Genomic DNA, 22,827 nt, shown 5'->3' on the forward strand with positions numbered 1-22,827 from the left:
CACCCACTGGCGATTTTTTTTTCTTTGCGTTTTGCGTTTTTTCTCAAGAGCCATTAGAATTGAATGTACTCCTGTCCACTGGCATTTTTTTTTGCGGTGCGTTGCGATTTTTAACATAGGAACTGTCAGTTGCATATGTGTCCTTATTTTTCTCCTAATGCACCCATGAATGTCAATGGAAATTAATGGAAAAGGCGCAAAAACGCGGCAAAAACGCGCCGAAAACGCTGCGTTTTTCACGCATGAAAATCGCAAACGCCAGTGGGTGGGCGCCCTAACTCTGCGTGCAGCTAAAATCCTGTATAAATGGGGATTCCCCACAAAGCTTCAGATTCATTTTTAAACAAAATGAATCTCCCCAAAATAGATAGTCAAACACAAGATCTAAACAAACCCATGTCCACAGAAGAAGTCCATAAAACCATTAAAACCCTGAAAAACTTTAAATCGCCCGGCCCAGATGGATTTTCTAACGAGTATTATAAATTATTTCCAACTATATTATCCCCACACCTTGCTACGACATTTAATGAGGCCATATCTACAGGCGAGTTCCTAAGTAAGATGTTACAAGCAATCATTGTTGCCATCCCCAAACCGGGTAAAGCAACAGATTCCACAGCAAACTTCAGACCGATTTTGCTACTAAATGTAGACATAAAAATGTATGCAATCATATTGGCTACAGGGCTTTCACAAATCTTACCTAATATTGTGCAAAGCGACCAGGGGGAATTTGTTAGAGTTAGACAGGAGGCAGACGTTACTAGGAGGGCACTGAATTTGGGGGCAGGAATGGAGTCGAGTCGCTCGCCTTCTCTCCTCCTTGCCCTTATATATATTACTTAAAGGGGTTGTCCCGCGCCGAAACGGGGTTTTTTTTTTTTTTCAACCCCCCCCCGTTCGGCGCGAGACAACCCCGATGCAGGGACCTAAAGAAAGCTTACCGGAGCGCTTACCTTAGTCCCCGCGCTCCGGTGACTTCTATACTTACCGGTGAAGATGGCCGCCGGCATCCTCTTCCTCCGTGGACCGCAGCTCTTCTGTGCAGTCCATTGCCGATTCCAGCCTCCTGATTGGCTGGAATCGGCACGTGACGGGGCGGAGCTACACGGAGCCCCATAGAGAACAGGAGAAGACCCGGACTGCGCAAGCGCGGCTAATTTGGCCATCGGAGGGCGAAAATTAGTCGGCACCATGGAGACGAGGACGCTAGCAACGGAGCAGGTAAGTATAAAACTTTTTATAACTTCTGTATGGCTCATAATTAATGCACAATGTACATTACAAAGTGCATTATTATGGCCATACAGAAGTGTATAGACCCACTTGCTGCCACGGGACAACCCCTTTAAGTGAAGAAAAAACTGATCTTACTATGTATTGCTATTTACTGATTATTGGCATATATATGATACATGTGGGAAAAAAACTAATAAAAATTATTTGGAAAGAAAAATAGACCCATTGATAAAATATATTGACGACATCTTTATATTATGGTTAGAAACCTTGGCTGATTTTGAGGGTCTTCTGTCTCTTCTGCATAAGAATGACCTTGGCCTGTTTTTTACTTCAGAAATCCATCGTAAATACATTACCTTTTTACACTTGCAAATTTCAAAGACGTAAACAGGCCTCCCTGAAACTACGATCTTCTGAAAACCCACTTCGTCGAATAACCTACTTCATTGGCGTTTCTACCATCCCCTGGCCTTGAGGAGAGGTATTCCCAAAGGCTGGTTTCTAAGAGGCAGGAGAAACTTCTCTAATGACCTGGAGTTTGACCAAATGCCAGTGAAATGGCAGATAGATTCAAGAGAAAGAGGACACCCGAATGACATAATACGTACGGCTCGGGACCTCGCACAAAGAAAAAATAGGAGTGATTTCTTAGTTGCTAAGTATAAAATGAACGAGAATAATGTCATTCAGATGATCGGCACTTTTGATGACCGATCTAGCCAAATAAGGAGAATTGTGGGTAAATACTGGAACATCTTACGGGAAGACAAGGATCTGACTAAATGTCTTACGGAAAGACCCTCAATAACGTATAGAAGAGACAGAAATTTAAAGGACTGCCTAGTGCATAGTCACTTTGAACCATACCTGCTCCACGAACTTGGTTGACACTTAATCCCGTCAAGGGATTGTCTCCTTGTTCAGGCTGCAAGGCTTGTAAATTTATGAGAAAGGGTTCTACATTTATCAATTCATCGACCAAGCAGATAAATGAAATAAGAGATTTTATGAACTGTTGCTCAACAGCTGTAGTATATGTGGCTACATGTCCATGCCCAATGAATTGTGTTGGTAAAGTAGTACAGCAACTGAGAAGACGAATGCTTGTACACATTGGAAACATCAATCAGGGTGAGTTTACAAGCTTGGCAACACACATACGAGAGTGCCATGACAACAATACAGATGTCATCAGTTTCCAAGCGATGGAACTGATCAGGCCTACTGGTCAGAGAGGGAATATCAACTGTAGGTTGCTCCAGAAGGAAAAAGCCTGGATCCACCGTCTTGAATCCTGCACCCCAAAAGGCATGAATGAATGTGCCTTTAGTTGAAGGGATGACAGATGTTTCACCTTAGTTACCATGACTATGGGTTATGTGATATATATATTTAAATAAATAACAAAGCAACAGTTTGCTGAATAGATCAGACTTGTTTTTAATACAGAATATACTTTTACATCATGGATGATTTTTTGGCTTCTTGACTATCACCCCTAATGGGAATCATTTGTTCTGGAGCGCAATGAAGTGGTCCTGTGGAATAAGATTTGTAGATGTGACATGTGTCGCACTCACTGTTCAGCACGCTCCCCTGTGAGTGTTGACCTTTGTCTGTGACACCTTGTCCAGCCGCAGTCACCTGTACCTGTTGCCATGGTTAGGTGTTGGGTATGGCGCCACTGGTGACCGGTGCACATGTACAAGACCACAGAGACATCGCAAGATCTTTGCGTTGGGTTCTGCTTCACAGCGACACCCTCATTGGAGCGAGAAGGACGGGCCCCCAGGGAAGGGGAAGGGGAGCTATGGGCTATATAAACCAAGGTGTTTCCAATGCCTACCAGTTCATTATCAGAAATTACATGCCGCACATCTTGGCTGTCTGAAAGAATGTTTTTCTAATACCATCCTGATGAATCACTTAGCATTTACCTTAACTGAAGAAAGGACAGAGAAAAAAAAAAGATGGAGAAACAATAACCAAGTTGATAGAGAGAAATTGATAGATAGAAGAAAATCACTAAGATAGAAAGAGCTGGTGATAATAGTTCTCTAAGAGACAGCTAGAGGGAGTTAGAGCAAGATAGCTGTTTAAGGATAGAGAGATGATTGGCATTTAGTGTTTATCACAAGCTGCTACTTCATCTAGCACTATTTAGCACCCATACTGAGTTGCTAATGCAACACCCCAGAGGGATGACCCCAGACACTTGACCAACATGAAGTGCTGGCTTGTCATGGTGGCATTTACCTGGCTCTGGTCCCTGAGGGATGACATGTAGCCAAGGGCAGAGCAGTATTGCGGGCCACCTTCGATACCCCTAGGATAGGGAATGCCAATAAGCAGGAAGATGGGGGTAATAGTTATCATGCGTGACGCCACTGGTATGCTACACGGTGGAGAATAAACACAGACACTTGTGTATAGTACCTAGGGGCCCCAGGAACGGTTAGGGCCCGGTATAAACTTTACTTGCAATAAACTTTAGCAAACAATTATTCACAAAAATGCAGGTACAATTCTTCACAGTGAAAGTAGAACAGAGATCAGAGATCAGGGAGGATACACAGGATGAGACCGGTCCTATAGTCCACGTTATTTGACAGGTACCACTCCTGGACTGGGAGCACTCCGGAGGAGGAAGGAGATAGGGCTCACTCCACAGACACTTTGGCAGCAATTATTTACTTAAAGGATTAGCATTAACACCCCACACTGGAGACATGTGGGTGTGACTGGTAGCTTATTTTTTACACGGTGATCCTAACTTTGGACAGCCACACAGGAACAACTTGTAATTTGAATTATTACCTTTACTCTCTTACGGGTTTGGGACTCACTCCACTTACAACCAGATTTCAGTCGCTATGGGATATCTCTTCGTCTCCTCCATCTTCACCACAAGGAAGCTAAAGGTGCTTCCATGTGGCTCTGTGTTAGGTCAGGAACTATCACTGAAGATCGAGCAAAAAACTTTCTTCCCACTCTCAATCCCTCCTATTTATACCCTCACTTATACCACATGACATGGCAGACTGATACATTTACATGCAGACAATGATTTTATTGGAGTTAACCTCTCAAGCACCGCAGCTGTGCAACACATGCTGGATATGACAAGACAGGACTTCAAGAGTGCATCGACATAAGACTTAATGTATAACATTTATGGAAGGGACCAGGATGGTGTGCTGGACCACTACACTAATTCCTTGTATCTATCACTTTCTTGCATACCCAGCTGTATATTCAGCGTGTTTATCATTTGGGAAGTTGGATTACTCATTTGTTCTGCCTTCAATGTTTTCAAACACTTGCAGTGAAACTAATAGTGTTTATTTATAGGCATTCAGGGCTAAAACAGAAGCTAAATTGCACAGAGAGGGATTTTCCAGCTTATACTGGTGTCTCATCTCATTTATAAGTCTGCTGACATTCCCTGTTATTCCTAAGGCCTCATGTCCACGGGGAAAATCAGGCCCGCTACGGATTCTCCATGGAGAATCCGTAGCGGGTCCCTCCTGCCCCGCGGACATGAGCGCTGAAAATAAGAATAAACTCACCTGCTCCGGGCGATGCAGATCTTCCCTTCTTCGTGGCCGGATCTTCTTTCTTCGGCCCGGCGGATGTGCTCGGCACATCCGCCAGGCCGAAGAAAGAAGATCCTGCCATGAAGGAAGGAAGATCTGCATCGCCCGGAGCAGGTTCGTTTAATTCAGGCGCGGGTCTCCTGCAGATCCGGACGGCTTCCATAGGCTTCAATAGAAGCTTGCAGGAGCCGACCCCGTGGGAGACCCGCACCAAATAGAGCATGTCCATTTTTTTCATGCTCCAGAAAAGTTTAAATTCACTTTTATTGACCATCCGCGGGTATTTATCTACCCGCAGGTGGTCAATGCATTCCTATGGGGTGCGGATCCGCGTGCGGGTGATCCGCTGCGGATTTTAATTCTGCTTTTCCCCGTGGACATGAGGACTAAGTGCCTGTGCAAATACAGTCCTTCTTCGTCTTAATAGACCAGCTATACCGATGTATAAAATAGCCTGAGCCGGCTCCTGTCATATCTTGGCCTAAGTCATCTGGAGTGGGATATTTGCATATCCATCCGGTATATTTGCATAGAAGGTCACTTTACACATAGTTATATTAAAGGGACATGAGGTATAGGTATTTCAACTCCCTACTGTTACGTGTGCTGCTGAGATATGTTGTATTATTGTGATTCCAGCAGCACAGCACTCTCAGGGTTAATGATTGAGCTGGCTGGGTGTGGTACTTTCTGCTAGCCAATCCCCTGGATCTGTGCTCACATATAAACCCAGCCCCCAGTCAGTCACTGCAAGGCCCCTCAGGTGAGTAGTCATGAATGCTTGTCTGGTGAGGGTTGCAGTATGACTTGGTTCATGTCCGTTTATACGTTTAAATTCTGTCAGTTTTGTGTTAGTTTGCTGTGTGCCCTGCTATCTGTGTCCTGTTGCAGCATGTGGTGTGAACGGTGTCCGGTTCTGCTGGACTCCTGGTTAGTGTAGGGACTAGCAGTATAACCAGGAGCCGTGAAGTGGCCTGCTAGCTTTCAACATCTTGTACAAAATGTCAACCAATACCTGGTATTTATATTCAGCTTCCAATCTGTTACTAGTGGTTGCATGTTGTATGCGGTGTATTCTGGGTCTGTCATGTGGCATGTGAATGCATCCTGTTCTGGTGCGTGGCTCCTAGGATCAGCTAGGGCCCAGATCTGAAGACCGCTGGGCTGCCCTTATTGGGGCAATGTCCCCGCTCAGGTAGGGCCACTCTCATTCCTCCTTGTAGCACAGGGTCAGTTGCCTGAAACCGGTGTGATGCCCGTGTGCGTCCCCTTTGGTCACGATCGTGTGGGTCCCGTGCTTTGCCTGCCCACACGATCGTGACCCCTATGTCCTTTGTGTTAAATAAACTGACCACCCTTATATGACTGATAGGTCACCAACGTAAATCAAATACATATCTGAATTATCTTTCTTTTAGAAGGGAATTTCTACCTATCTGCCGCATCATTTAGATAAAGCTATTCGGTCTGTGTATGTAGTAGGTGGCTATTCATGATCTCATATATATATATATATATATATATATATATATATATATATATATATATATATATATATATATATATATATATATCTCTGAATGACAGCTTCTGTGGGAAGGGTCCCTGCATGTCCTTACATAGTGTCTAATCTTCTGTGAAGGTATTATTGTGTGGATCGGTTTCTATCTAGCGGTTCCCACTTTACACACCAACTATTGGGTGTTTCTTTGTTCAATCAGTTCCCCGTCCCAGTTCTTTTATGGGCTAACAGTGTTTTTGGGAGAGGCTTTAAACATTAATGATAGAAGTCACCAATGTTCAATAAACAGTAAGAGATAACATGAATATATATATATTGCATCACCTGTTTTTCTTCCCAAATGAATATCTATAAGTCTGGGTCTACGAGGTTTTGTTTGTCCTTTTGACATTTATTAATAAAAGTGAATGTTCTGTGTACACAGGGGCAGTGAAACAAAGCAGGTCGTATTGATATAACCTCAGCTACTGCCATAAGTGCGAGGTGCAAAAACAATGACTTCAGTGAGGCCTCACTGAATCTATTGTTATAGTGCAAAAAAAAACAAGAAATAACTCATCAGCCCATCCATGTGTGCACCACACGGCAAATATTTATCATTTTTATGACATTATGACCTCCTAGACAACAGTCGCCATCCTAGAAGAGCGTCATCCACTAAACTTCTCTAGCCTCCTACAAAGTTGGATAGTGACAAAGATCAGAGTTGTCTCTGTGTTACACATCATAGTCGGAGGTTCTGTCCAGGATTTATCAGGTCACATGAATTCTATGATGTTTTCAATGATGGGGAGTGAGGTCGTAAATGGAAAGTACAGGGCCGATTCAGAGGCAATGGGGGCCCTAAGGGGAGGTCCTACATAACAGGGTGGCTAGGGATCAGGAGTAGATAGAAGGGTTAATACAGCATGTAAGTGTAAAGGGGGGTGGATGAAAATAGGGATAGACAGATTGGTGGAAAGGAGGATATGTTAATTAAGGGGAGTAAGGTAATAAAGATAGGGTGTTTCAGCGAGTGGGCCAATTTAGAAAAGAGAAAGTAGAAGGGTCCCACCCATCCTTAAGGGAGTATGAAAAGTTAGTGAGTTTGGAGTAATTTTAGGGAATATAGTATTGGCATGAGATTATGGGTGGAAGTGTATTTTGTCATAGCAGTGGGGGGTCCTTAGCGGCTAGTTTTTTATATTTGCGTGGAGGGAGATTGGTGGGTACGACCTCACCTTTAAGACTCCGCCCCCCCTTTTATTTCAGTGTGGTTGGGTCTGGTGTGGCGGATAAAGCCACGGAAGGGATCCCGGGTGGCCTGGATTATTTTTTGTTATTCTAGCCTCCTACTGGAGGACTAGTGGTGTCTCTTAGCCAAGTGCAAGGTTTGGTATTTATGAGCTTAAGCACCAGACCTTTATGGCCCCCAAGGACCTCCTATCCGTATATAAAGTGGTTAATATGTATTTTAATTTGTTTTTAAAAAAGGCTGCTGTGCACAAAATATCCAAAAATCAATATGGTCTCAGTGTATCTTTGGGGGTCTACAATAATAGGTTGGGATGGTCACAGCGGATGTGACTCTAGCATACCCGTGTCAACCTTTATTATCTTATAGAAAATGTTCCAGATGACTACTATCAGTGGCTATACAAAGATGTACATAGCTGAGTGTGACAAAAAAGCACAGCAAATGGCATTTCTGGGGTGACCATCTCACAGGCTGCTCATATTGTATTTGTCTCTCTAGTTTGTCAGCCTCTGGCTGGGCTCTTAGGCTTTCTAATGCACTACTATACTAATTTACAGTAGTGCGTTAGACGTATCATAAAGTATGGTGATAATTAGATCCCCTAGGTGGATTAAAAATAAGAAAGAATGCCTCCTCTGTCAGACTGGTGATGGGCCCTAGTCTAGTCCACACCAGACTTCAGGCTCCAAGTGCCCGGAGGCCTCTCTCTCTGGCTGGCAACCAGCTTCCCCCTGAGTGTGGCAGGAATTATTCCTTTTATCTTACTTCCTAAACATAGAACACATAGCAGAATTTGAAAGTATGACATTTCTCTATACCATTAAAGGAGATGTCTCGAGGAAGCAGTTAATTTTTTTTTTTGCCCAGTCCCCCCTATTAAACATACATTACTAAGCCCCCCTGTAAATGACATTTCTAGCTGGTTCGTACTTACCGTTCCAGCGTTTCAGCAACTTATAAAAGTTTCCCCAAGATGGCCGCCGGCTCTTTCCCCGTCGCTCGCTGCAGCCCGACGTGCGCGCTCCCGAGACGCCGCCAGCTGTGTCTCCATGGCAACCGGACGCATCGCAGCCGCCGACCAGACGCCCCGCAGCCGCCGACCAGACAGCAGGTAACCGGCGCTAGCCCCCGGCTCCCCAGCGCTAGACCCTCAGCCCAAGTGAAGGCCCCGGAGCCCAGCGCTAGGTTCCGGAGCCCAGCGCTAGTTCCCCCGGCCTAGCGGCAGCCCCCCCCGGCCTAGCGACAGCCCCCCCGGCGCAGCCCGGCGCAGCGGCAGCCCCCCCCCGGCCTAGCGACAGCCCCCCCATCACAGCGGCAGCCCCCCCCCCGGCCTAGCGACAGCCCCCCCGGCCTAGCGACAGCCCCCCCGGCGCAGCCCGGCGCAGCGGCAGCCCCCCCCGGCCTAGCGGCAGCCCCCCCCGGCCTAGCGGCAGCCCCCCCCGGCGCAGCGACAGCCCCCCCGGCGCAGCCCGGCGCAGCGACAGCCCCCCCCCCCGGCGCAGCGACAGCCCCCCCCCGGCGCAGCCCGGCGCAGCGACAGCCCCCCCCCCCCGGCGCAGCGACAGCCCCCCCCCCGGCGCAGCGACAGCCCCCCCCCCCGGCGCAGCGACAGCCCCCCCCCCCGGCGCAGCGACAGCCCCCCCCCCCCGGCGCAGCGACAACCCCCCCGGCGCAGCCCGGCGCAGCGGCAGCCCCCCGACCCATCACTTACCTGGGACGCTTCTCGGGGCTGCTGGGCTGGGCTGGGCTGGGCTTCTCCGCTGGGCAGCTCCAGTTTCTGCACCTTCCTCTAACAGAGGATGGTGCAGAATGGCCGCTTCAGCGCGCTCCCGAGCAGTGACAGCTCGTCTGCGCATGCGCAGAAGAGCTGTAGCGGGGAGCACACTGAAGCGGCTCGCGCTGAGCAGAAGACCGGACTGCGCAAGCGCGTCTAAAAAAGCAAGCTGCCAGCGAATTTAGACGGAACCATGGAGACGAGGACGCTAGCAACGGAGCAGGTAAGTGGAATAACTTCTGTATGGCTCATATTTAATGCACAATGTACATTACAAAGTGCATTAATATGGCCATACGGAAGTGTATACCCCCACTTGGTTTCGCGAGACCACCCCTTTAACCCCTTAAGGACCAGGTTGTTTTGTACCTTAAGGGCCAAACACTTAAGGGATTTTACCCATGTGGCGGTTTTACTGCTCCATTTTTTTTCCTTTAGCTACCAAAATTATTTTTGCTGTTTTTGTTTTTTTTCCGTGACATATAGGACTATTTTTTTAATATCTTTTTCACTGACTTTTTTTTTTGTTTTATTGGGGGTAAAATGCTAAAAAAAATGATTTTTTTTTTTAACATTTATAGTTTTTTTTTAAAAAAAATTTTTATATTTACACAAAATTAAAGTATGGAAATGGGTTCCTCTATTTGTTTCGGACGTTTTGATATATAGTATGTATTGGTTTACAGGGCACATACGGCGACGGTTTTTGTTGGCGTCTGCTTTGTGTTATTCTTTCTTTTGTATGTATTGTTGTTTTTATTGTGTTATTTTGTCTTACTGATGTATGTAATTATGTTTTTTACTATCTGTCTCCCATGACGTCATGTAAGACCTCTGGGGGACATTCACATTTTTTTTTTTTAACTTTATTTGACACTTTCCCACTATAGTTGGGGCGTCCATAGGAGCCCTAATTAAAGGGGAAAGCAACCCCTCTAGTGACTTTAGTCACCTGCAGAGCTGCCAGGGTGTAAGTCTGACCCTCCAGCTCTGCATAGCAGGGAATCCCGGGAGGTCACATGACCCCCCGAGGCTCCCGTAGTGAAAGTACATGTTACTTTCACTTTCCCCATACAGTGCTCATTGAGCACTGGATATCGGGGAAGCAGAAGGCAGGAAGGGTTAAAAACCCCTCCTGCCTTCTGCCCCGGGTTATCAGCTGATAACCCGTTCCTGTCTCTGACTGATTGCAGAGGCAGGAGACTTAGAGCACCGCCGTATTTTTACTGTCGGCGGTCCTCTAAGCCCAGGAACAGCCGCCGTATATATACAGTGGCTGGTCCTAAATGGGTTAAAGAAAAAAGCTGATCTAGAAATTAATGGCAGCAACACATCTGAAAAAAGTTGGGCCAGGGCCATGTCTACCATTGTGTAGCATTCCCTTTTTTTTTTTTTTTAACAGTTTGCACATATCAGGGAAGTGAGGAGACCAGTAACTGACATTTTGGAAGAGGAATGTGGTCTCATTCTTGTCTGATGTAGGATTCTAGCTGCTCAACAGCGCTGGGGCGTCTTTGACAAATTTTTGTTTCATAATGCATCAAATGTTTTCTATTAGTGAAAGGTCTGGACTGCAGGCGGCCAGTTCAGCATTGGACTCCTCTTCTATGAAGCCATGCTGTTGTGATGGATGCATTGTGTGGCTTAGCATTATCTTGCTCAAATATGCAAGACCTTGGCTAAAAGAGACATCTGGATGGGAGTAGATGTTGTTCTAAGACCTGCGGATTTTATTGTAGAAGACTGCAGCTGCGGTTTTGGCTGTGTCCTGTGGTGTAATCTGGTAAATGTGTTCTGCTCGCTCATTACCAAATTAAGTTTCTTTCATATTAACATATGAGAAGTCCCATCACTTCTTGTGTGACGTTTTGTGAGTTTCTGATGCAACAATTAGGCACATATGACGATTCCACAGCATTGTAATACTGACGCCTGCCTGAAAAAAATCAATGTGTGTAAAGGCCCTTTTACACGGGACAAGTGTTGGACAAATGATTCCTGACACTCATCCCCATGTATCCTTGCTCCCGTACTGTTAAACAGGAGTGAGTGTAGTGGCCCAGAGTTAGTGGGGCCCCTTCATAATGTTGTATGTCTGTCTCGTGCCCTTGTCTTGTCAGTGTCTTATTTGTAGTTGCTTGGTGAGGGATAAGGCACAAGAAGTGTTAGTATTGACTGGTAGAGTGTAGGAGAGAGTCGCTGGGAGCAGGATCACACAGATAACTAGAACTGTGGATTGTCCAGATTACCCCGAGAGTCCTCCCTGTCACACCACCTTAACTTGCCGTACCTGTGCCAAACTGTGGTTGTAAAGTGGACTTTGCTGAAGTTACAGTAAACGGACACTACTGACCATTCCCGGTTTGTCCAGAAAGTTTCCCTTTGTGTGGACTAAGTTATCTCAAGATTCACCGCAGAGGATGGAACGGTGGCATCACGAGTGACAAAAAACTTTCAGGTAACTCCGAGTTACTTTTCCCATGTGACCTCCCCTAGCAGTAACTTGGACGAGTCCCAAGCTACCCCCGGGGAAGGAGATGGTAGAGCTCTGTGACAAGGTCTTATCTACCCCGCTATCTCCTCGGCTGTGGGCCTGCTCTTTGGATTGAAACCCAATCCTAACACCCCAGATAATTTATGCAGGAAACTGCAGGCATCTAAAAAGAAGCAGTTTTTAAGGCGTCTTTTCAGAAGAATTATCCATATGATACAAGTATACCCAAGTCCACTAGAACAGAAGACCCTCATACGAAGCAGTAGACCCCCCCCCCCCCCCATCACCCTCTGTGATGTCTATAACCACAATAGTACATATGGATGGAAGTTCTCTTGATGGGACAACTCTTAACTTTTAAAAGACCTTTCTCTTATGTTATGTTTTCTGAAACTGGTTATTCTCGATTCATTGGATGTTCCTATAATTACTTAGTCCACGTATGACCGGATGAGTCATTGGATGTTCATATAATTACTTAGTCCACATATGACCGGATGAGTCAGGTGTTTCTCCCCATGACTACAAAGTCATGCTGAGTATAAAATCTAGACCTCAGTTATCAGTGGGAACAATACACTGTAGAGAGAAGAGGCGAGGACAGAGGTGTGAGTATCATAGTCAATCATTTATCACTACTAGGGGGCTCAATGGTAGATGGGGGAAAATGCTCAGGGAGGAATTAATCACATTAAAAAAACTCAAATTAAAAAAATTTTCTTCTTTCGTTAGATACAGACAAGTCAGAAGTCTAACATCCAAATGTGGAAACTGACTGTAATCCTGCTGATTTCTGCATCTGGTAAGTGAAACTCACAATATAAACTATATAGATCCCTTCAATGGATGCTTCATCATACCGGTGATGAGACTATACCTCTAGACAAACTAGGGAGCTGCAGACACAGGAAAGCTCGCCGTGCTACACTGTCTCTGTCTTGTGTAAAGCTACACACTTAGGGTTCATGCACACAGACTGATAAAAGCTGCACCTGATTTTCTATGGTGCTTCTCAGATCGGACAGCGCAGAGTAAAGAAAAGTCCTCATGCGAACACCCATTCACATAGATGTCAGCCATTTCCATTTGATTTTCAACTAATTTTTCAGTACGGAAAACATATCTGTGTGCATGTAGCCTTGGCTGTGCTGTACTCCCTAAATAACCCAAACACCGCATTCAACCCAAGTCGCAGAGATGGGACGCACATCTATCAAACTGATGACATATCCTGTGGATACACTATAACATCCCAGCTGGGAACATGCCTCTAAGGTGTAAATGTAGAATCCTATTACATGTATTTTCTGATTCAGTATAAAGTTGGTTCATTGTATGATTGGAAGATCTCTGCTTGCTGTCAGTGAAGGTAATCCACAACTCTCTCCCCTGTACTCACTCAAGGCTGATGGTTCCTATCTACTGGGATATTCAGTGGAGCGTACCGCTGCCGTGTGAGCAGGACTGGATGAGAGCGACTTGTAAGGCGGCCTTCACACTGGCATTTTTGTCACAATGTTGGCTGCGTTTTTTTTATCACACTAAAGTCAATTCGACTTTCTAATGCTAAAAACGCAGTGCGTTGTTTTTTTTTTTGCGATGCAATGAGTTTTTAATATTAGAAAGTCCTAATGACTTTCACGTAAAAAACCCCCCAGCAAAAACACGCAAGAAAAATGCCAATGTAAAAGCCCCTTTAGTCACAAGGAGGGATATTAGAGAGAAATGGCATCATACAGTAAATAAAGGTCCAGCAGTGACATCACAGTCATATGACACTACTGTCTACATCCAGAGGATGACACCCCTCCTGTAGGTAACAGTATGAGCCGGACAGAAGGGAGACTTGTGCTGCACAGCCAGATTCCCTACATTGTAACATCAGCTGTGTGAGCAGAACTTGGATGTAAACTATTAATGTTCTCATTCACTGACAGCAAGCAGAGAAATGGAGAATGCTGAGGAAGTATACAGATACATGAATTAAGTTTTTACTTCTATAGTGATTAGTCTTTAGGCGCATCAGACTGGAGAACCACAATAAAACTCAATATTCAACGTGACGGACGTTCTTGCTGGAGACACAAGCATCTCGCCTCTAAGGGCGCCCACCCACTGGCGTTTGCGATTTCCGCGCGGGAAAAACACAGCGTTTTTCGCGCGTTTTTTTGCGGCGTTTTCGCGGCTTTTCCGTTAATTTCCATTGCCATTCATGGGTGCATTAAGAGAAAAATAAGGACACATATGCAACTGACAGTTCCTATGTTAAAAATCGCAACGCAACGCAAAAAAAAACGCCAGTGGACAGGAACACATGTTATCTCTATGCCTGTGCAGGAAAAACGCAAAACGCAGGTAAAAAAACGCCAGTGGGTGGGCGCCCTTATGGTGGGAGTCTTTTATTTCCTCATATAAGACAATGAAATTGGGATCTTACATGGGTTGTCTGGGGTTAAAACAAATACCAGAAACAGCGCCACTATTGTCCACAGGCTGTGTCTGGTACTGCAGCTCAACTTCATTCATGTAATTATCAGTAATCACCATCATTCAAATCAATAGGGCTAAGCTGCACTACCAGACACAGCCTGTGGACAAGGGTGGCACTGATTTTTTTTCTCTCCCATAAATCCCCCTAATTACAATCAGAAAACCCTTTGACAGCATTCTGGCCTTTTCTGTGTTACATGCAGGTAATGTGACTCTGTAATACGAAATCTGTCTGACTGTGAAATGCCGGAGAAGCTAATATTGAAAGATTCCCACAGTGGAGAGCTAGAGATGCAGTTGCACTCATGTCCTGGAACTGGGGGGCTCAAAATGTACCCCTAGACCAGTACTATAAATATGTGTGATAGTTGGGGGTGTTATAGATTTTGCTTTGGGTCCCAGAAGCGTGTATCTCCCAGGTGTAAGGGCCCCTCACCTGAGAATGACATCAGGAGATATTCTTCCTACGCTGTACCTCTATAGGAGGTTGTAGATGTGATTATATGATGATGTGTACGGCTGCTGACATTCATGGGTTAATAAGAAGCTCCTCCTCTTTTCTCTCCTGCAGTTCTGCAGATGATTGATGCATATGTCCTAAAGCCAGGTGAGTGCATCCTAATAATAGCCCGCATTACTGATGTGATATGAATAAAGTACACATCCCAACTCTAATGCAATATCTGGAGACCCCCAGAAGACCCAGCAAATCTCTCCCAGTGTGCTTACATCATCCTCACCTCTTCCCATTTCTGCGGAGGCATCCTGGAGGGGGAGAGAACTGCAGGAATGGGGAGAGGAGTATCTACACCTCTGGTCCGGGGTCTGTATACAGTGAGGCAGGGGCACAAAAACACTATGGGACTGAGGGTGAATTTTAGATGTGGGCCCCCATTAGCATGTTACTTGGATGCACAAATCCCAGGGGTGGGGGTAAGGGTCTATATAGTGTGTCCTTCCCATCAAGAAAATAATATAAATTATATCCTGAGCACAGGTCGTCAATAGTATTTTCTTCCGAAAACCCCTTTAAGGCCTCGGTCAGACGAGCATGTATTTTGCGCGTGCATAATGCACGCTTCTAAAAGAACCAATGGTTTCCTATAGAAGCGTTCATATGCGCGGAATGTGAAGTGCAAAACGTCGCACACCTAAAAAAGATAGGACATGCACTATCTTTGGTGTACGTTTTGCCGGAGTTGCCATTGACTCCTATGGGAGCAGGAGTTAATGAAAACTCCTGCGCAGGGAATAGCTTCCCCACTGCTTGTAGCAGGGCATTTAAAAGGTGCTTTTGGCCAGAAGCACCTCTTAAATATCCCGCTGTTAACTCCTTAGTCCATGCGGGGATGAGGGGACCTCCTGAGGGTTCCATTAATGCCTGCGGGCAGTCCCCTCATCACTGAACACTGTGACAGCACTGTGACAGTGTTCCGTGATGATCAGACTCCCCGAAGGGATGAAAGAATCCCCTGCCACAGCTGTGGCAGAAGAGTCATGCTATTCTATCGCTTTCAATGGGACCGGCACTGCTACCGCCCCATTGAGAGCAATGGGATAAAGGCAAACCTCACAGCAATGATTTTCGGAGGGAGGGGGTCTTGAACTATAAGCCCTACCCTGAAAATCATTCCTAGCTGCAGAAAGAGAAAAAAAAATCCTAACTCACCTAGAAGCACTGTTCGGCTCTTCTCTGTGGTCCCCAGCAGTCGTCTTCTGTATTTCTGGTGGCCAGGAACTGAAAAATTTCTGCCTCCTGAAAGCACTGCCTCTGATTGGCTGAGCACTGTTGCCAATCAGAGGCAGCACTCAGCCCTTCATTGAATGACAGCTGAGTGCTGCCTCTGATTGGTCACAGCCCTCAGCCAATCAGAGGCAGCGCTTTAAAGAGGGATGGATCTTTTAATCCCTGGCCACCGAAAATCATCAGCAGCAGTGCCTATGTCCCTATGGAAAGCAATGGAATAGCAGTGCGCTCCACTGCCACAGCTGTGATAGTTATGTCAGGGGATTCTTTCATCCCAGCGGGGAGTCTCATTGTTACTGAACACTGTGACAGTGCTGTCACAGTGTTCAGTGATGAGGGAACCTTCTTGGAGCAGCCGCACTTCTACAAACACAGCTGCTCCAGTGAACGGGCAAATTTTTATGCACTGCGCATATGAAACTTTGCCCGTTCACGCGTTTTCTGCTTATGCGAGCAGCACATTTTTGGACGCACAAAAAACACACTTGTCTGACCTCGGTCTAAGGATGCAGCACATTTTGGCCATATGGACAATTTTTTTTCTAGGGTTTTTCATCACCACTTTTCAAAAACTTTTTTTATTTTTCAATCGACATATGAGTGCTTGATTTTTGTGTGGCGAACTGCAGTTTTACTGTTACCATTTTTGGGTACATATAATTTCTTGTAAAACTTTTATACATTTTTTGGAGGGCAGGAAGAAAAAGCAGCATCAATTATTCAGCAAAAGAAATATTTTTTTCTGCGGGTCGGTACGATTACGACGATACCAAATTTATTATTATTATTATTTTAGGTTTGTCCACTTTTGCACACCAAAAACCATTTTTTTGAATCATTATTATTTTTTTTTTACATCATTGCATTCAAAATCCCATAACTTTTTTATTTCTCCATGGACGGAGCTCTGTGAGGGCTTGTTTTTAACGTGGCGTGTTGTAGTTTTTATTAATACCATTTTGGGGTATATACATCTTTTTTGATCACTTTATTGTTTTTATGATAGGCAAACTAAAAAAAGTAAGCATTTCCTCCTTTTTTAGGTAGTTTTTTTGTATGTTTTTTGCAATGCAGGATAAATAGTGTGTTCCATTTATTTCATAGGTCATTATGGATAGAATCATTTTTTTTATACAAAACGGAAAATGCAGAAATGGCTTTCTTTTTTTTTGTTTTCTTTTTTATACTATTTTTATTTATTTCCTACATCTTTTATGTCCCATAGGGGACTTGAACCGTAAAAGCTATGATCACTATGATAATGCATTCCATTGTTTCTGTGCTGCAATGCACTATCACTCACAATAAGGCCCCGTTCACACGGGCCACAAAGTCGCGCGATTTTGTCTTGTTGCTACAGATCGCATGTATGTGAAGCCCATGCTTTCCTTTGGGTTCCTTCACACATGCGATGTTTTGTAGCATACAACAACCCGACACAAAAACCTCGCGGGTCCGGTGACATGCCCGCGACTTGAGGTTTTGTAGCTCATTTTCCCTATGGATCTTTCCTGGCATCGCACAAAAACGAGATTTCCGTGCGGTGCAAAGCAAATTTGACAATAGGAAATGCTACTGTCAAAGCCAAATCTAAGCCCTACCTGCAGAAAAAAAAAAATACATACATCACCTTAGCGGATCCTGACAGCTGCAGGTTGGGAGTTGTAGGTCTGCAACAGCTGAAGAGTAACTGGACGGTGATCACTGCTGTATAGGAGATTCATTATAAATGTTCCATGTAATGTATTATCCACCAGGCGGCATAGGCAGATGTTAATGCCAGTAGGTGGCTCCTATGGGGTTCACTTACATTGCATCAAGGCTCATGTGAATTACATAAGCTCTATAGTTAGCAAACTTAGAATTCATCATCATATATACTCAATAGTTCATGTGTAGAAACCATCAGCAGGCAGGATAGTTGTTCATTGGTCTTATTATGGATCAACAAACTGATACATTGATATCTGGTACTCATTAACTAAGCTGAAAAAAAAAAACATTTTGTGTATACAGGACCCATGCAGATCTATGTGCTGTATACTGTTGTCATATGTTGCTCCATCTCTTCGGTCACCCCCTTTTTTCATGACCTACAGACAGTTGAAGTGGGGGGCAGAATGAGTGTGTGTCATATGGGTGATGCCTGACACTACTCCCTATGTCAGCATGGTGGGTGACTCTCTATTCCCCTAATGTGAGGACACTTGGACTGGCTATGGATTACCATCTGTATGCATGTGAGCTCTGGGTGAGGTTCCTGTTATATGTGAATAGTGACATGTGATATGTCTGTGCAAGTGACCATACATGTGCTGCATGTGTAGTCCTGTTTTATGTGGTTTGCATTACCTTGTATGTTGGTGTTAACAGCTACATGTTTTGGATGTCTGTGCAGGTGGCCAGACATGTGCTTTATGTGCAGTCCGGTTCTGTGTTCAGTGTGTGTGAACAGTGTTGTGTCCTATGTGTTTATTGCATCTTCTCCTTCAGGTTCCTGATCAGGGATAGCCAGGTCCCAGATGTAGTCATTGGGGCTGTCCTTATCGGGACGATTACCCCGCTTTTAGGCAGGAGTTCTTCAATTTCCCTGCTTAGTAAGGGACATGGGTCCTACCATCTAGCCTGGAGAGGTGCAATCTGGTAATGCAAATGCTGAGTGAGTGTTTGCGGTTTTTAATGGACACAATCTTGCGTCCATTTGGTGAGTGGCGCTTTAGTGCACCGAGTGGACATAACTGTTGTGTAGCCTATTTAGTCCCATATAAAGATCCCTTATGAAGAAAACAGGATATTTTTAAACAAGACTATTTGTGATATTGCTTATTTGCATATTGGTTACAAAAATATACACACCCTTTACATGGAGAAACCGAGAGGAAGATTTATGAAAGCTCATATAAAGAAGGTATTTGCACCTAATTTAACATATAGTGTTAGACTTTTTGATGAAATGGACCAAAAGTCGCACATAAAAGTCGTATATGATAAATATCGCCCCTAATATGTGTATTGGACACTAATATGATAGGACTTGTTCCCCTCAGCATTAGAGTTTTCATTTTCCTCCTCCATTATGGAAACAGGAAATTGGAATCCTCTAGCCGAACGGAACTGACTTATAACAGAATCGAATGGTGGTTTCCATTAAGCTGCGCAACATTTTTCAGGACCAAATAGTGCTTCTTCGTCTTGGATTTTAACGGAAATCTGCAACCAAGGGCCTGAATGGAACCTCCTTCACAGATGTGAACAAAGCAGTAGGCTGCAGGAGATATTAATGAGCCAATCTGATCTGCAGTCCGGGAACAGCAAGAGATGTGATATGTGTGATAGGATTTGTTAAAAGTGTCTTACCTGCTTGTTGATGGTTTCCACACAACTATAGATACATTTTCTTCTATACAGCACAGAGTAAAGATAAACTAATACTATAAGAGAATTGAGATCTAACTAATTTCAGTAATTTTGTAGGATCTGACAACAGAAATTCTTTATTTCAGAGCACAAATGCATGGATAACCAATACTGGACTGACCGTGGGCCCGTGTGCCCGCCCAGGTGTAATGGTATAGGATTTATGCTCTTTGTGTGCCCAAAAGGGTATGTAAAGGGATGTTTCTGCAGACCACCACACATATTCCTGTCCGGAACATCCGGTACTTGTGTGCTCCCTAAGGATTGCCCAAAGATTTTCCCTGAACACAACAGCTAAGAAGCAGTGAAGAACGATCCTCCACATAATGCATGAAAGTTTTCGGAACAATGTGATTCTAATAAATACAATTCATCCCAAATGTGTTCTAAGCTTACTGTGTTATGAGTCTGACTTGGGATTAGTGACTTTGGAGTCAGGGACTTTGGGAGAGTCATTTTATTACAGTATTTTATTACTGTTTATCCATCTGAATTTTTGCATATTTTACTTTTATCTAATCTATCCGTACGGCCCCCATTTAGAGTGTTCTTAGTTATTTACGATGCCGTCCAGTATACCTTTTGTGCCATGTATGTGGTCCTTGAACAGCTGTGTGAGGGTGCATACTACTGTACAAGATGTGAGCATGATGCACATTCGGAAGCCCAGATCCTGGATCTAAATGAGCCACTTGCACCATGGAAAGGAGTTTGCTGGGGTAGTTGTGGAGGTGGATGGTAGTTTGGCAGAGCAGAATGAGTAGGCAGCTAGCTGGGTGACTTTGCTGTTGGCTATTGGTTCTACCAGAAAAATTGGCTACACCTCAGTGGGGATAAGGCAGATGTGCTAGGGGGGAAGATGGCTAGAAGATTGGAAGAGTGTTTAAACCAGGGACTAAGGAGGGCAACCAGAGAGATATGGGGGAAGAGAGTGACCTGGGACTAAGTAATGGAAATGGGGGTGGAGCGGTGGGAGGGGTTAGTATAGTTAAAACTGGCAGAATAGTTAGTGGGGATACACAAAATGTAAAAAAATCCCAAACCTTTTAACCTGTATGGTGACTAATGCTAGATGTCTGACTAATAAAGTAGACAAACTGGAAGTAATAATGTATGAGGAAGACTGTGACATAGTGGGAATAACGGAGACCTGGTTGGATGAACGTTGTGACTGAGCAGTGAACTTATAGGGTTACAGTCTGTTCAGAAGGGATCGTAAAAAAACAGAAAGAGGGAGGGGTTTGTCTCTATGTAAAATCCTATATAAAGTTCACATTCCGGGAAGGTATATGGGATAGAGATGAACGTGGGGAGTCTCTATGGATGAAAATACGTGGTGGGGAAAAACTATAATAAAAATAATAATTATTTTCACAGAACAGATCCCTAAAATCTAACTTTTATTTATTTCATTGAAAAATGGCTCAAAAGAATGACAAAGTCATACATATATCAGTGTGACCACCACCTCAGATTCAGGGTGCCCAGCACATACCGGTGTACAGATGGTATAAGCACTTGTTAAATTAAAATTAACTCGGGGTGTAAACGCTCACTCTGGATAGATACTGGTAATACGTTCCCAACAGATATGCATGGACCCTAATGGTCTAAATGAAACGCATTGAAGGATAGATACTGGTAGTAAGTTCCCAACAGAGTCCACTCCAGAAAGTCGTGAGTCACCTACGTCCTGTGTCCAACACCAATATCATTAGTGTGGGACCAAAGACGGATAATAGCATCCTATTTCATACATCTAATAGGGAAACAAGACAGGCACACGGTTCATTCCAATATCCAGATGTTCCTAGGTGTTTGTTATTTTTGATTAACAGGAAAGGGATATGATTTATTCGAATATCCAGAGGTTTGTTAATTAGAGTTTTACTTCATTGCTGGGGAATGATGTATATCAACCCCACGTATGGATTAGTGTAGATGTAACACCGATATAGGTTAATGGATAAACTTGTATATTCAACGTGTTTCTATAGTTTTCCCAACTTCATCAGGAAACAGACGTTCTCCTGACCCTTATCTGGAGGTGACAGATGGAAAAACAAAAGTCACCTATATACACCCAGAACTCTAGCATATAAAAAATTCCCTAGATGGTTTAAAGATGCTCACAACGAACCCAGCCTAAAATCCATGTGAGTATATCAAAATAGCACTAACTCATCTGTATATATAAAATTGAATGTGTGTCTGTCTGTCTGTTTGTCCTTTATGCGCTACTACACCATTCATCCGATCGCCATGAAACTTTAGGAAGTTGTTGAGTGCACTCCTGGGAAGATTATAGGCATAGTAGAAATATTCTATGATAAATGGCGCGTGCGCGAGCATCGTCGACGGTTACGACCCCCCACGTAGATCGTTCGATTTCCATCATTGCCACTAATTCTCTCACTTCCCGATGTCGTAGAAACATGAAATTTGGCACGAGCATTGACTGTCATAAATAGGAAAAGGTAATGGCTCCCAACTCGATTATTCAATTCTATGCGCAAAAGAATTAGCGTCCAAATTTTACGTACGGAATCTAATTTTCTCGCTTCCCAATGTCATAAAAACTTGAAATTTGGCACGAGCATTGATTATGTCATAAATAGGAAACGTTAATAGGTCCCAATTTGATTATTCAATTTTAAGCGCCAAAGAATTAGCGTCCAAATTTTACGTACGGAATCTAATTCTCTCACTTCCCAATGTAATAGAAACTTGAAATTTGGCACGAGCATTGATTATGTCATAAATAGGAAAAGTTAATAGGTCCCAAATCGATTATTTAATTCTAAGCGCCAAAGAATTAGCGCCCAAATTTTACGTACGGAATCTAATTTTCTCGCTTCCCAATGTCATAAAAACTCGAAATTTGGCACGAGCATTGATTATGTCATAAATAGGAAACATTAATAGGTCCCAACTCGATTATTCAATCCTAAGCGCAAAAGAATTAGCGCCCAAATTTTATGTACGGAATCTAGCATCCAAATTTTACGTACGGAATCAAATTTTTTCGCTTCCCAATGCCATAAAAACTCGAAATTTGGCACGAGCATTGATTATGTCATAAATAGGAAAAGTTATTAGGTCCCAACTCGATTATTCAATTCTATGCGCAAAAGCGTGCGGAATGTAATTTTCTCACTTTCCAATGTCATAGAAACGGGAAATTTGGCACGAGCATTGATTATGTCATAAATAGGAAAAGTTAATAGGTCCCAACTTGATTATTCAATTCTATGCGCAAAAGAATTAGCGTCCAAATTTTACGCACGGAATCTCTCTCTTCACGG

At 44.1% G+C, this 22,827-nt stretch overlaps 1 protein-coding gene across 1 annotated transcript in view; it reads left to right on the plus strand.

Annotated features, from left to right (window-relative positions):
- The window catches only part of LOC136631959 (chymotrypsin-elastase inhibitor ixodidin-like), a 76,069-nt gene extending 56,167 nt beyond the window's left edge, over positions 1-19,902 (plus strand). Inside the window, exons 2-4 of the mRNA XM_066606482.1 lie at positions 12,601-12,670; positions 14,930-14,965; positions 19,609-19,902. Of these exons, the coding sequence (XP_066462579.1) occupies positions 12,601-12,670; positions 14,930-14,965; positions 19,609-19,820 (318 nt within the window). The 3' untranslated portion in view covers positions 19,821-19,902. The remainder of the gene's footprint in view (positions 1-12,600; positions 12,671-14,929; positions 14,966-19,608) is intronic.
- Positions 19,903-22,827: the final 2,925 nt, after the last annotated feature.

The sequence above is a fragment of the Eleutherodactylus coqui genome, chromosome 6 (genome assembly GCF_035609145.1).
Source record: "Eleutherodactylus coqui strain aEleCoq1 chromosome 6, aEleCoq1.hap1, whole genome shotgun sequence".
Taxonomy (NCBI): Eukaryota; Metazoa; Chordata; class Amphibia; order Anura; family Eleutherodactylidae; genus Eleutherodactylus; species Eleutherodactylus coqui.